At 41.7% G+C, this 13,881-nt stretch overlaps 1 protein-coding gene across 1 annotated transcript in view; it reads right to left on the bottom strand.

The window, feature by feature from the left end:
- The window catches only part of GATB (glutamyl-tRNA amidotransferase subunit B), an 87,141-nt gene that overhangs the window by 14,870 nt on the left and 58,390 nt on the right, over nt 1-13,881 (bottom strand). Inside the window, exon 10 of the mRNA XM_075198790.1 lies at nt 755-888. Coding sequence (XP_075054891.1) covers nt 755-888 — 134 coding nt within the window. The remainder of the gene's footprint in view (nt 1-754; nt 889-13,881) is intronic.

The raw sequence follows: 13,881 nt of genomic DNA, 5'->3' as shown, positions 1-13,881 counted from the left end.
TCCTATATATAAATACTCCCCTAGTCTTCCTATTAATAAATAAGTGCCCCAATAGTATTCCCATAAATATATAAGTGCCTCCTTTTTCTTTGCATAAACTAAAGTGCACCCATATTCTTCCTATAAATAAATAAGTGCCCTCATATTTTTCCTATAAATAAATAAGTGTCCCCATATCCTTCCTATAAATAAGTGCCCCCATATTCTTCCTATAAATAAATAAGTGTCCCAATATTCTTCCCATAATTTACTAAATGCCTCCATATTTTCCCTATTAATAAATGAGTGCCCCTATATTCTTTATATAAAAAAAATAAGTGCACCAATAGTTTTCCTATAAATAAATAAGTGCCCCCATATTCTTCTTATAAATAAATAAGTGCCCTAATATTCTTCTTATAAAAAAGTGCCACCATAGGCTTCCTGTAAATAACTAGATACCACATAAATACTCGTTGGCACCACATGCAGTTGAGGGGTTTGCAAAGCACCACACATCACTTGCAGTTTAAGTTTTCCACCTTAATAGTGTCTTAGGTGATATTGTCCATCTTTTCCATGGATCACAGTCTAGGAATAATTAAATAAAATAAATAAAGAAAAAGGTATGCATCATGGGATATGAGCAGTGGGTAACCGTATGTAAAAAGAAACCACAGCAATTGAGAAATACTGCCAGTTTATTAGAAAAAGCTCATGTCTCACCCAGTAAAAGTGAAGTACACAGCCATATAACTGGCTCAACTAGACTCACCTTTCTTTGACTGTGAGATTTTGCTGTCTTAAGTAACCAAGCAGATCCTTAATAACCCATCCAATTATCTTCTTGGGGTTAACTTTAGTTATTTTGGCTAATGTTTCAAAGTATTCTTGTAGTCCATCCTCATTCTAGAATAAAAAAAAAAAAATTAAATTGAGAACAGAAAAGGAATTATATTTGCAAAGTGGGTGTCTACAAAAAAGTCATACAGCAATGCAACCTTATGGAAATAAATACAGTGCCAGAGATAACTTTCATATACTGTTCAAAATGAGTACCATTGTAACATTACAAAATGATAACAAAATTAATAAGAAACTCTATGAAGTGCAAACTAATATGACCCCTCATTGGTTCTCAAACTGTGTTATCTTTGATGTCATAAAATATTAAAAATTTCACTTCTATGGATGTTAAATGCATTTTAGTTGCAAACATTCTGCGTTAAAATACATCAGATTTGTGACATGATGGCCCGTTTCCACCGAGTAGAAAGGAGCGAAGTATGGGTGTTTAAATAATCATAATAAAATGCATTGTCCATGGACTGGGCTAGGGGGCGTCAGCCACATGGGCTGGTTCCATACTTGGTTAGCTTGGGCTGAGTCACCGGGCTACCTGCTTTTTCTTGCCTTTAAAATGTTCCTCAATAGGCTGCCGAGTCTCGCCACGGGCTAAAATTTGCAAGCCAGCCCCTGGCCCCGTCACCATGAATTATAATTTTTCAGATTCAAGAGTTGATGAAAAACTACCAACATATCTAGGACTCCCAATGTGTCATAAAGTGTGCTCTATTTATAAATAGAATTTTTTGCTAGCTGTTGACACATTAATGCAATACTGTTACAGTAACATATTTCCAGGAAACTGATAGTTTGGAATCAGGATTCTGAATTCTGGAATTACACCATTTCTACTACTGAAATCTGCTACACTGATTTTAAATAAAAGAAAACAAGTGACAAAGATTGCTGTGACCCGTTTAAAAAGCCACTTGAAGCGGAGTTTCGAAAACACAGGAAGACAAACACTGCTAGAAGGGTGAAGGAAGCCAAATTTTAAATTAATGATGAGCTTGGTTTTACCTACCACGTATTAGCCTGGCATAGAAGATGAGGGGACACTACGAATGTACTAGCCTAGGGTGGCCTGAACCTTTAATCAGGCCCTGCACTTGAGGGCACCAAATATGTATGTGACTTGACAGCTGACCACCAGTATTGTCCATCCAGTAATTAGATGAAGGAAGCAGATTCAGCTACATGCTTCCATTTAACAATGTGTGTGCACTTCCCCAGTAATATATTGAACATGTTTGCTTTTTTGTTTTTGACAAGCAGCGCAATTAAGAGTCAATTACATGACCCCCTTTTTCAGGGATCCTGCTCGGTTTATTAATTATTCTTCAGTCGGTGGCTTCCTGATGGTCTATGTGGCTCCTACCTCCATTCTCCTCCCCACATCAATGTACATGCTGCATGCGCACACGCGCACACGCACACACAATCATTTGATTAGCTACAGGTTGTTCTATACTCTCTCATTTCAAAATTGGGGACATCTGGAGGAGCAGGAGGTAACAAATGAATACAATTTTGCTCCAACCTGTTACAGAAGTAAAAACTACCTGTGCCTGAGCAAACAATCACGGGATGGTTACATTTGTACAGTTGTCTTTGTTAAATTGACATATATTAATGTGCCTCACATGACTCAGGCAGACTGATAAACTACAATGTGAAAACCAATTTGGAACATCACAGGAATATGCTATTACGGATGAGAATCTATTTTAGTCAAAACAATACATTGTACAAGACAGCTGTTACAAACACAATGTGAATTCTGTGCTTGAATGCAAAAATCTGCACAGTACTTTGCATCATCTTTATCAAAATTACAGCTCGTACTGAGGGATTAATAATTTGTCCTCAATGATGTGGAATATAATAGGTGTGAAAAAAAACTAACAAATGCTTTCCATTAACTTTTCTTCTTGCTGGGTATGAGAATTGTCTCATTGATCTACTTGAAGACATTAACTTACAAGATGAAGCAAAGCACAGAGGAAATAATTAATTGTTTAAAAAAAACACACACTAAGCAGCTCAACCTTCGTGATGAGATAAATACATTTCACTACAGGTACACAACATTGCCTCCCTGCTGAGCTCTTTTAAGAGTGTTTAGAATCACGTATGTTGAAAGCTATAGGTAAGTTGCCTTTGCAGTTGTAAGGAAGGTGCTTGCAATCTTACAAACCCTTCTATGGAAACCTATTCTGTTTCCTTCCAGGCTAATTTAAATATTGCTGCTCCCACCTAGCATGTATGCATATAAAATTGCATCTTACTGCTCAATGAGTTAGAATTTGCTGTATAACAATTTGCACACATAATTGTACACTTTCTATGTTTTCTGTTATAAAGGAAGGGTGAATCTGGTAGTGCCATCTCATAGGGATGAGTGATATATATGTTATTACTATTGTAGTTCATATGGAGGAATAAATACATGCTTAGAGACTTACTGAAGTAGTTGCAATATAAATTTTTGAATATATCGGAGCATTCTCTTTTTATTAATGTTATTTATGTTTCCTTTTATGTTTTTTTAAATGTGCATAAAAAGTAGGCATATTACACAGCTTTAGAGGAAATCAGCGCAAGGGGTTCCTGTACAGTGTCGGACTGGGGCATGAAGGGCCCACCGGGGGACTGCAATGCTAGGGGCCGACCAGTAGGGGTGTGGCCGGCCATCATAGAGGCGGGACCAGACACTAGAGGGGGAGTGTTCAGCTCACGAAGGACAGCTAGTACCATAGTGTAGTATATAAAGAATGCAGTGTGTATATAGAGTACACAGTCTTGACCTGCCCCTTAGATTGGGTAGAACAGTCACCAAAAATTGGGATTGTTCCAGTAAACCAGGCTTGGCTAACCTGTGGCACTCCAGGTGTTGTGAAACTACAAGCCCCTGTAGCAGGGGGAACGCCGATCACCAGGTGAGCTGACCCCCCCTCTTGATCCAGAACGTGGCTGCCGGCTGGATGACAGGATACGTATGTTCAGCAGCCATACATTAATTCCTGGTTTAAGTTAAATATTCTACGAGTATTCCCTTTATTATTCCGCTCACGCTCAGACAGTTTGTGTGTAACACTTACTGACAAGAAGTCTGATGTGCGTAGGGGGAACTGTTCCCTGTGGTCAAACCTTATCTGTAAATATCTGACAAGAATCCATGGACCTGGTCTCCCAGCAGGCACACACTCCTTTGTCTAACACGCTGGCAGGATCTGGGCACACGTACTGCGTGTAACACGGGTGATATCAGGATGGTGATTGGGGAACTCTCCACACCAGGTCGACAGTGAGAATGATTACAAAGGTTTATAACAAGCAGACGAGATGAACTCTGTACACACAGCAGCAGGGACACTGGGGAGGGCAGCAGGGATACCGAACATGTGAGCTGAATGGGCTCCGCCCACTTCTAGAAGGGGGTGTGGCCGTAAGGCAGAGGGGCCTACCGGTGATTTTTCCGGTAGTCCTGTGTGCCAGTCCGACACTGTTCCTGTATATTGGGGAGGTGGTTCAGTTAGGAAAGAGAATGACTTATAGGGGAGAGGAAAATGCTGGGAACTGGTAGGAGAGACAATCTGGGGAGAACTAGGAGAGGATGCATGGAAGAGAGACAGGATTGCAGAGAAAGCAAGTGTGGCGAGGAGAGGGCATCTTGGGAAGAAGACCGTGAGGGAGATGATAAATGCAAAGAAAAATAGTAGAGAAGGTGAAGCTGGGGAGAGCGGAGAGAGCAGAGATGAGGTGATGCAGTGCAAATAAATTTTTGCCAGAATTGAAGAAAGAGGAGGAAATTGGAGTGTAATGGGAGTGAAAGCAGAAGATAAAAGGAAGTTGAGATAACTGGGAGGGGATGAAGAAGGAGAATGGAAACCACTGAGGAAAGCAGGAAGACTAAAGAGAGAAGATGAAGATGGGGAAGCTAGGAGTGGCTGCAAGGGAAACACAGGAGAGATCAAGAAGTGTCAAAGCATTGTAAAAGGAGTAAGCTGGAAAGAAAACTGTGGAAAAGCAAGAGAGAGGAGGGGAGCTGGATGCAGATAAGTTGGGAAAGTACTGATACAGTGAAGAGGTTGTTGAGGTTGTTGACAGGAGGATGAAAGCAGCAAAAAAGAGCTAAGGGAATGGAACGAAACATAAAAAAAGAGAATGCAGTATGTAGGGGTACATGTATAGGTTGTAGGTAGTGTACTGTTTAGGAAATGTATGGTGTTTTAGTGCAGTGCATAGGGACAGTATCATGTGCTAAGCAGGCAATGATCCAAGCTTTAGAGGAATTCTTACAATCTGGCAAACTTGTCACTTGTGTAAGGTGTATACATAGTGGAGAAAGCCACTTGTATGAAAGAGACTGAATGTGCATTGCAAAATGTGTTGCTTTTGCAAAGGTGAACCTAAATGGTCTGCCCAGTGCACAATCTACATGTATATTTTTAGCTTGCGCAATTTAGAAGTGAGCCCTGATAAGTGGAGAGGCGGAATCAGCTGTATGTGTGAACACTTTTCAGAACACATTACTGTCATTTAAAATACAACATACCATGTATAAGAAACACCTAAAATCTACATTATATATGATATACCGTATATACTCGAGTATAAGCCGACCCGAATATAAGCCGAGGCACCTAATTTTACCACAAAAAACTGGGAAAAATTATTGACTTGAGTATAAGCCTAGGGTGGGAAATGACTTGCTTCTTTTAATAAACTCAGGCTCCCAAAATGTCTCCAAAATGTACCAAAAAATCAGCAACCATATTAGTAAGGTGTATATAGCGTGTATATATAGTTTATATAGCGTTCACATGAGATAGCAAATGCCACAATTTGGAAAATAATGGAGAGGATATGTTTGTCATTAATAATTACTAGATAAACTGCTCACCCCAGGTACTGCGCCCGTCTCCTACTAGGCTATCTTTAGGACAGTACACACATCCTGTATCTCTTTCTCATCGAGCAGGAGCTCTGGATGTGTCCCTGTGTTTACTCTCCTCTGTGCCTGGTAGGGAGGGAGGGATTTTCTTCAGCCCCTAACTTCCGCAGTGGAACGCATGTGCGTTCCACTAACAGCAAGTTTGGCATTTGGAACGACGGGATCCGAGCACTGTTCGGGAACTTCCGGGCGCCAAACTAATCCAAACCGAGGCTATGACATCCAAGTCTCGCGTCGGATCTCGCGAGACTCGGATGTCATAAATACTCACCTTGCGGCCGCCATCTTCATTTCGCCTGACATCAGGGAAGAGGGAGGGTGTGTAGGGTAGTGGTGCTCTGTCCTTGTGTCCAGTGCTCTGTCCTTGCCGAGTCCAGTGGTGCATCAGTCCAGTGCTCTGTCCTTGCTGAGTCCAGTGGTGCATCAGTCCAGTGCTCTGTCCTTGCTGAGTCCAGTGGTGCATCAGTCCAGTGCTCTGTCCTTGCTGAGTCCAGTGGTGCTTTTGTCCTGTGCTGCTGAGTACAGTGGTGCTTTTGTACTGTGCTTTGTTCTGCTAAGTGCATCGTTATTTTAAAAGTATTAAAAAATCTTTAAAAAAATAAAAAAAAAAATTATACAAAAATCATTTTAAAAAAAATATAATTTTTTTTTTTAAAAAGTATAAAAAAAATTCTTGCAGTCCAGAAACATTAATACTGCAATCTATAAAAAATTGTTCACTGTTCTTGCAGTCCAGAAACATTAATACTGCAATATATAAAAAATTGTTCACTGTTCTTGCAGTCCAGAAACATTAATACTGCAATCTATTAAAAATTGTTCACTGTTTTTGCAGTCCAGAAACATTAATACTGCAATCTATTAAAAATTGTTCACTGTTCCAGCAGTATTTAAAAAATAGTACTGCAATACAACGTGTGCTGCATATAATGGAGTACCAAAATTTGGAGGATAAAGTAGGGAAAGATCAAGACCCACTTCCTTTAAATGCTGAACCTGCTGCCACTATTCACAACATAGACGATGAAATGCCATCAACGTCGTCTGACAAGGCCGATGCCCAATCTCCTAGTAGAGGGCATGTAAAATCCAAAAACCCAAAGTTCACAAAAATTACCAAAAAAGGAAATTAAAAACATCTGAGGAGAAACGAAAATTTGTCAATATGCCATTTACGACACGGAGTGGCAAGGAACGGCTTAGGCCCTGGCCCGTGTTCAGGACTAGTGGTTCAGCTTCACACAAGGATCTAAGCCCTCCTCCTCCCCCCTCCAAAAAATTTAAGAGAGTTATGCTATCAGCAACAACACAGCAAACAACTCTGCCTTCTAAACAGATGACATCACAAATCCCCGAGTCCAAGGGTGTTGGTGGTTGCGAAGCCTGACCTTCCCATCACTGTACGGGAAGAGGTGGCTCCTACTACCATTTGCAGCACGCCCTCTGCATATGCTGGAAGGATCACCCACAGTCCAGTTACAGATTTGGCTAATGAAGGTGTGAATGTTGTACACCGGGAGGAGGATATTGATGTAGCTGGCGATGAGGAGGAATTTGACGAGGAGGATGCTGATGTGGTTATCTTAAATGAGGCACCAGGGGGGGAATCAGTTGTTGTCCATGGGATGAAAAAGCCCATCGTCATGCCTGGTCAGAAGACCAAAAAATCCACCTCTTCGGTCTGGAGTTATTTTTATCCCAATCCGGACAACAAATGTATGGCCATATGTAGCTTATGTAAAGCTCAAAAAAGCAGGGGTAAGGATCTTGGCCACCTAGGGACATCCTCCCTTATACGTCACCTGAATAACCTTCATAGTTCAGTGATTAGTTCAGGAACTGGGGCTAGGACCGTCATCAGTCCAGGGACACCTAAATCCCTTGGTGCTGTTGGATACACACCACCAACACCCTCCTCGTCAACTTCCTCCACGATCTCCATCAGATTTAGTCCTGCAGGCCATGTCACCAGCCAGACTGAGTCCTCTTCAATCCGGAATTCATCCGAGGAATCCTGCAGCGGTACGCCTACTACTGCCACTGCTGCTGTTGCTGCTGGTAGTCGGTCATCTTCCCAGAGGGGAAGTCGTAAGACCGCTACGTCTTTCACCAAACAATTGACCGTCCAACAGTCGTTTGTCATGGGCACCAAGTACGACACTAGTCATCCTATAGCAAAGCGGATAACTGCATCAATAACAGCAATGTTGGTGTTAGACGTGCGTCCGTTGTCCGCCATCAGTGGAGTGGGATTTAGACGGTTGATGGAGGTATTGTGTCCCCGGTACCAAATCTCGTCGAGATTCCACTTCACTAGGAAGGCGATACCCGGGATGTACAAAGAAGTACGAACAAGCGTCCTCAGCGCTCTGAAAAATGCGGTTGTACCCACTGTCCACTTAACCACGGACATGTGGACAAGTGGTTCTGGGCAAACGAAGGACTATATGACTGTGACAGCCCACTGGGTAGATGCATCGCCTTCCGCAGCAACAGCAGCAGCTGCATCAGTAGCAGCATCTCCACAACGCCTGCTCGTGCCAAGGCAGGCAACGTTGTGTATCACAGGTTTTAATAAGAGGCACAACGCTGACAACCTCTTAGAGAAACTGAGGGAAATAATCTCGCAGTGGCTTACCCCACTTAGACTCTCCTGGGGATTTGTGGTGTCAGACAACGCCAGTATCATTGTGCGGGTATTACATATGGGCAATTTCCAGCACGTCCCATGTTTTGCCCACACCGTTAATTTGGTGGTGCAGCATTACCTCAAGAGTGACAGGGGTGTGCAGGAGATGCTTGAGGTGGCCCGCAAAATTGCTGGACACTTTCGGCATTCTGCCAGTGCCTACCGCAGACTCGAGCAACATAAAAAAAGTCTGAACCTGCCCTGCCATCACCTCAAACAAGAGGTTGTGACGCGCTGGAACTCCACCCTCTATATGCTGCAGAGGATGGAGGAGCAGCAAAAGGCAATTCAAGCCTACACAGCCACCTACGACATAGGCAAAGGAGTGGGGATGCACCTGAGTCAAGCGCAGTGGAGACTGATTTCCGTGTTGTGCAAGGTTCTCCAGCCTTTTGAACTTGCCACACGAGAAGTCAGTTCCGACACTGCCAGCTTGAGTCAGGTGATTCCCCTGATCAGGCTGTTGCAGAAGCAGCTGGAGAAAGTGAGGGAGGAGCTGTTAAAGCATTGCGATTACACAACGCATGTAGCTCTTGTGGATGAAGCCCTTCGTACGCTTTGCCAGGATCCGAGGGTGGTCACTCTTTTAAAGTCAGAGGAATACATTCTGGTCACCGTGCTGGATCCTCGGTTTAAAGCGTATGTTGTGTCTCTGTTTCCGGCAGACACAAGTCTACAGCGTTGCAAAGACCTGCTGGTCAGGAGATTGTCCTCTGAAGAGGACCGTGACATACCAACAGCTCCACCCTGATTTTCTTCCACACCTGTGGCTTCGAGGAAAAAGCTCAGTTTTCCTAAAAGACCCGCTGGCGGGGATGCTGAGAACATCTGGTCCGGACTGAAGGACCTGCCAACCATTGCAGACATGTCTACTGTCGCTGCATTGGATGCTGTCACAATTGAAAAAATGGTGGAGGATTATTTTGCTGACACCATCCAAATAGACATGTCAGACAGTCCATATTGTTACTGGCAGGAAAAAAAGGCAGTTTGGAAGTCCCTGTACAAACTGGCTCTATTTTACCTGAGTTGTCCCCCCTCCAGTGTGTACTCCGAAAGAGTTTTTAGTGCAGCGGGGAACCTGGTCAGTGAGCGGCGAAGGAGGTTGCTTCCGCAGAACGTTGAAAAAATGGTGTTCATAAAAATGAATTATCAATTCCTCAATCAAGTACAGCACTGGCCTCCAGATACTACAGAGGGACCTGTGGTTGTGGAGTCCAGCGGGGACGAATTGATAATGTGTGAGGATGAGGACGTACACACTGAAGGGGGAGAGGAATCAGAGGATGAGAGGATGAGGATGAGGACGACATCTTGCCTCAGTAGAGCCTGTTTAGTTTGTACAGAGAGAGATGAATAGCTTTTTTGGTGTGGGGGCCCAAACAAACCAATCATTTCAGCCACAGTTGTTTGGTAGGCCCTGTCGCTGAAATGATTGGTTTGTTAAAGTGTGCATGTCCTATTTCAACAACTTAAGGGTGGTTGGGAGGGCCCAAGGACAATTCCATCTTGCAACTCTTTTTTTGGCATTATGTGACCGTCCAACAGTCGTTTGTCATGAGCACGAAGTACGACAGTAGTCATCCTATGGCCGTGATGGCTAACCTATGACACGCGTGTCACTCGTGACACGCGGAGGCAGTTTGACTGACACGCCAGGCGATTCAGTCAAACTGCTTGATTTTAAACATACTAAATATTTTTTTCTGTACAGCAGCCGCGGGCGCTTCTTTGACAGCGCCGCGGCTGCTGTACATCTCCCCGTCGGCGAAATGGAGCTGCTGCGCATGCGCGGTCGCAGCAGCTCCTCCTTTTCATATCTCCCGGCATCACTGGCTGGATTACCTGGAGCACAGTAGGACTTGCACTTATTTTACAATTTAATATTTGATATATTAGCTTTAGATCCTGCCACGATCAATCTTCTGTAGTGTTTTTATTATTAGACAAAAGACTCCATTTCTGGTGAGCCTGCAGGGTATGCAGAGCTGTGTGTGCGATTATATATAAATATTGTATTATAGGATTAAAAAAGTAGAGGATTCCTCTACTTTTTTAATCCTATAATACAATATTTATATATAATCGCACACACAGCTCTGCATACCCTGCAGGCTCACCAGAAATGGAGTCTTTTGTCTAATAATAAAAACACTACATAAGATTGATTGTGGCCAGTATCTGGTTTCACTCTGTAGCCCAATGACACTATATACACATACATACATATATATATATATATATATATATATATAAAATTTACACATATACATACACTTTTTTTTTTTTTTTTTTTTTAAATGACACGCGACCCGAGGAAGGCTACACTTTTTTCCGATTTTTGACACACCAAGCTGAAAAGGTTAGCCATCACTGTCCTATGGCATAGCGGATAACTGTGGCCTGAACAGCTATGTTGGTGTTAGACGAGCATCCGGTACCCGCCATCTGTGCATTGAATTCAGACAATTTGAAGGAGGTATTGTGGCCCCGGTACCAAATTGGGTACCGGGGCCACTCCACTACGCAGTCCAGAAAGCTTCGTATCAGATATTAAAGTAATTAAATTACGTTCACTGTTCCTGCTACATCAAAAAAGAATGAAAATGCCCTGTCATCAACGAAAACAAGAGGTAGTGACGCGCTTGAACTCCACCCTCTATATGCTGCAGAGGATGGAGGAGCAGAAAAAGGCCATTCAAGCCTACACAGCCACCTACGATGGGCCACGTGTTTGTGCCGCCCACTTGTGTCGCTTAGCTTAGACATCCAGCTACCTCGATGCAACGTTTTGGACTAAAAAGAATATTGTGAGGTGTGAGGTGTTCTGAATAGACTGGAAATTAGTGGAAATGATTGCTATTGAATGTTATTGAGGTTAATAATAGCGTAGGAGTGAAAAAAAAACCCCAAAAACTGGATTTTAGCACTTTTTTTAAAAATAAATCAGAACCCAAAACCCTAAATCAGAACCAAAACCTTTTGTCAGGTGTTTTGGCAAAACAAATCAGAACCCAAAACCTCAAGCTAATCAGAACCCAAAACACTAAAAGTGGCCGGTGCACACCCCTATAAATAATTAACAGTAATGAACAGCAATAAAATAGCCAACGTATGGAGTGTGGATGTGATCATCAATGTGTAGCAGGGTGAAAACCATTCACATATGTGTGAAAGTCCCATTACTTTTGAACTCAACAATGAACTAATAAATTATCCATTGACTATTAACTATTTTTTATATCAAAACTCCTTATTTAAAATGGAATTAACTTTTACTGAAATGGATAAAGAAAATGCTTCAATGTATGGCTCATTTTCATTAAAATTCAACATTTAGACGTTTGCCTGTTATTTCTTTAGACATTTCAACATACACATTTTATCACTGAAAATACTTTGTGAATGTAAGGGTTAACCATCCTAATTAATAAATCTCTTTTCTCCACATGCTTATGATCCCTTGACCCCCTCTCCCTCATTAATGCCCCAGACAGCCGTACGTGCACGCCAGCACTGAAAGTACCTCAATGTAACATGTGTTCTTACTTCCTCTGTGAGCGGCATAGGAGCGGAACGGCAGCAGAACCTCCAAGCAAGGGGTAAGGAAAGGAATAAATATAATAGAAGGAGATGACTGGAGGAAGGGATAGAGTAGATATTTATGCATGTGTATACATATATGTGTGCATGGGAAACAGTGTGTGTGTGTGTGTGTAGGTTAGTTTGTTAACCCATCCTCTAAAAACAAACAAGAAAAACAAAACATGGTTTTCATGCCAAAAGATTAATTACTAATCTAACTATTTGCTACAATGTGGCTGTCCTTGAAGGAATGAAAGGACTACCAAGTGCAACAATTTCAATGATCATATAATCCACAAGTCAAGTACAAATAGTACAAGGTGTGTCAAATTTTGGGGAAAAAAAAATAAAAAATTGCAGAAGCAATGCACTGAAACACTCTTCAGACATATCGTGTAGGTTGAGAATAGTGTGTGCAGTATTAATGTTTGATCAATGCTGGAATTACCAGACAGAAATGTATGCATTAAAAAATACCCTATCAAACAATCAGGTAGTGGTTTCCTATCTTAAGTGAAAAACATCTTTTGGTTTTCAGTTATATGAGTTTGTAGTCTAATTTTTGTTCTTCTTTATTACTGGGACCTTAAGACAGCAGACACTTTAAGCAATTAATTATAAATCAGGTCTAGCTCATCTGTTAAAATGGTTAAGTTATACACCAAACATGAAAACTATTTATTCAAAAAATGTACTTTAAGCTTGATATTGGAGGATGGAGAAGATTGCCGCAGCAGGTTTAGCAGCATGCCAGGCTGTTAATATTGGGTTTTACACAGCCGCTAGAGAATTTGCCATTTGTTTCTCCAGCTGAAAAATACATAATATTTTAGCAATGAAAATAAATCACATATTAAAGTTTGCTATACAAGAACTATATTCTAAAGTAATGCATTGCCTGTATTCCTAACAGCCAAAGGTCCACGATATAAGCCAAGCAAATCACATCATGTTTTGCTTCATAAATGTTATGCATTGCAAAGGAAATTTGTTTTGCTGTTTAAACCGTAGATTGATTTTTTTTCAAAATGAATGCACATAGTAGAAATTGTTGCCTGTAGACACAGTAAAACAAGTTAGTCGACAAACAGTATTATATAAAACAAAGAGATTGCAGGTCATTAACCTCTGTGCTTTTACAAAATTTGATCAGGATACAAAGGAGCAAATGCCAGCCAAATTCTGTGTATCTTAGCCAGTTCTTCTCTTTTTTTTTTTTTCTTATAGGGAAGGGTTTATTATAAGAAAATAAGTTTCTCTTAACCATCTATTTTTTCAACTAATTAAGGGGTGCCATTGGAACGAGATTAACAATATTATTCACTTCACTTGTTAATTAAGGGAAAATAACAATAATAATCATCACAGTTATTCATTGTTCTTAAAGCGAAGCAAGGTGGGCTATGGGTAAGGATGAGAATCCAGGATACAGGTAAGGGGGCTGTAGCTACATTCATTCTTCCCGTTCTTTCTCTACAGGAAGCAAGAAACAGCTGGGGACTCACATAGTAGTGTAAAGGGTTAATTTTAGGAGGGGCTGACTGCTACCTTATCTTTGGAAGTGGGGGAGGCCAGTTAGTATCCATTGTTCTCCATAGGATTAGTCCAGACATTTTGTCTGCATCCCAGCACGGGGCTTCTGTGGAAGCACAGCTCATCTCCACTCCCCCTCCAACTGCCTGATCCAGCACCCACCAATGTTTAAAGAGTGAGAGAGCCAGGGGGTTTGCCCAGGGATGGGAAAACATTGTGGAAGTTTGACCCAATGTAACCTTGTAATGCAATATCAACGTGTGCTTTGCTAGATGACATGAGTCTGAACCTA

This window comes from Mixophyes fleayi, chromosome 1, assembly GCF_038048845.1.
Source record: "Mixophyes fleayi isolate aMixFle1 chromosome 1, aMixFle1.hap1, whole genome shotgun sequence".
Lineage (NCBI taxonomy): Eukaryota > Metazoa > Chordata > Amphibia > Anura > Limnodynastidae > Mixophyes > Mixophyes fleayi.
Note: the sequence above shows the minus strand (reverse complement) of the source record. Positions and strands in the feature narration are given on the sequence as shown.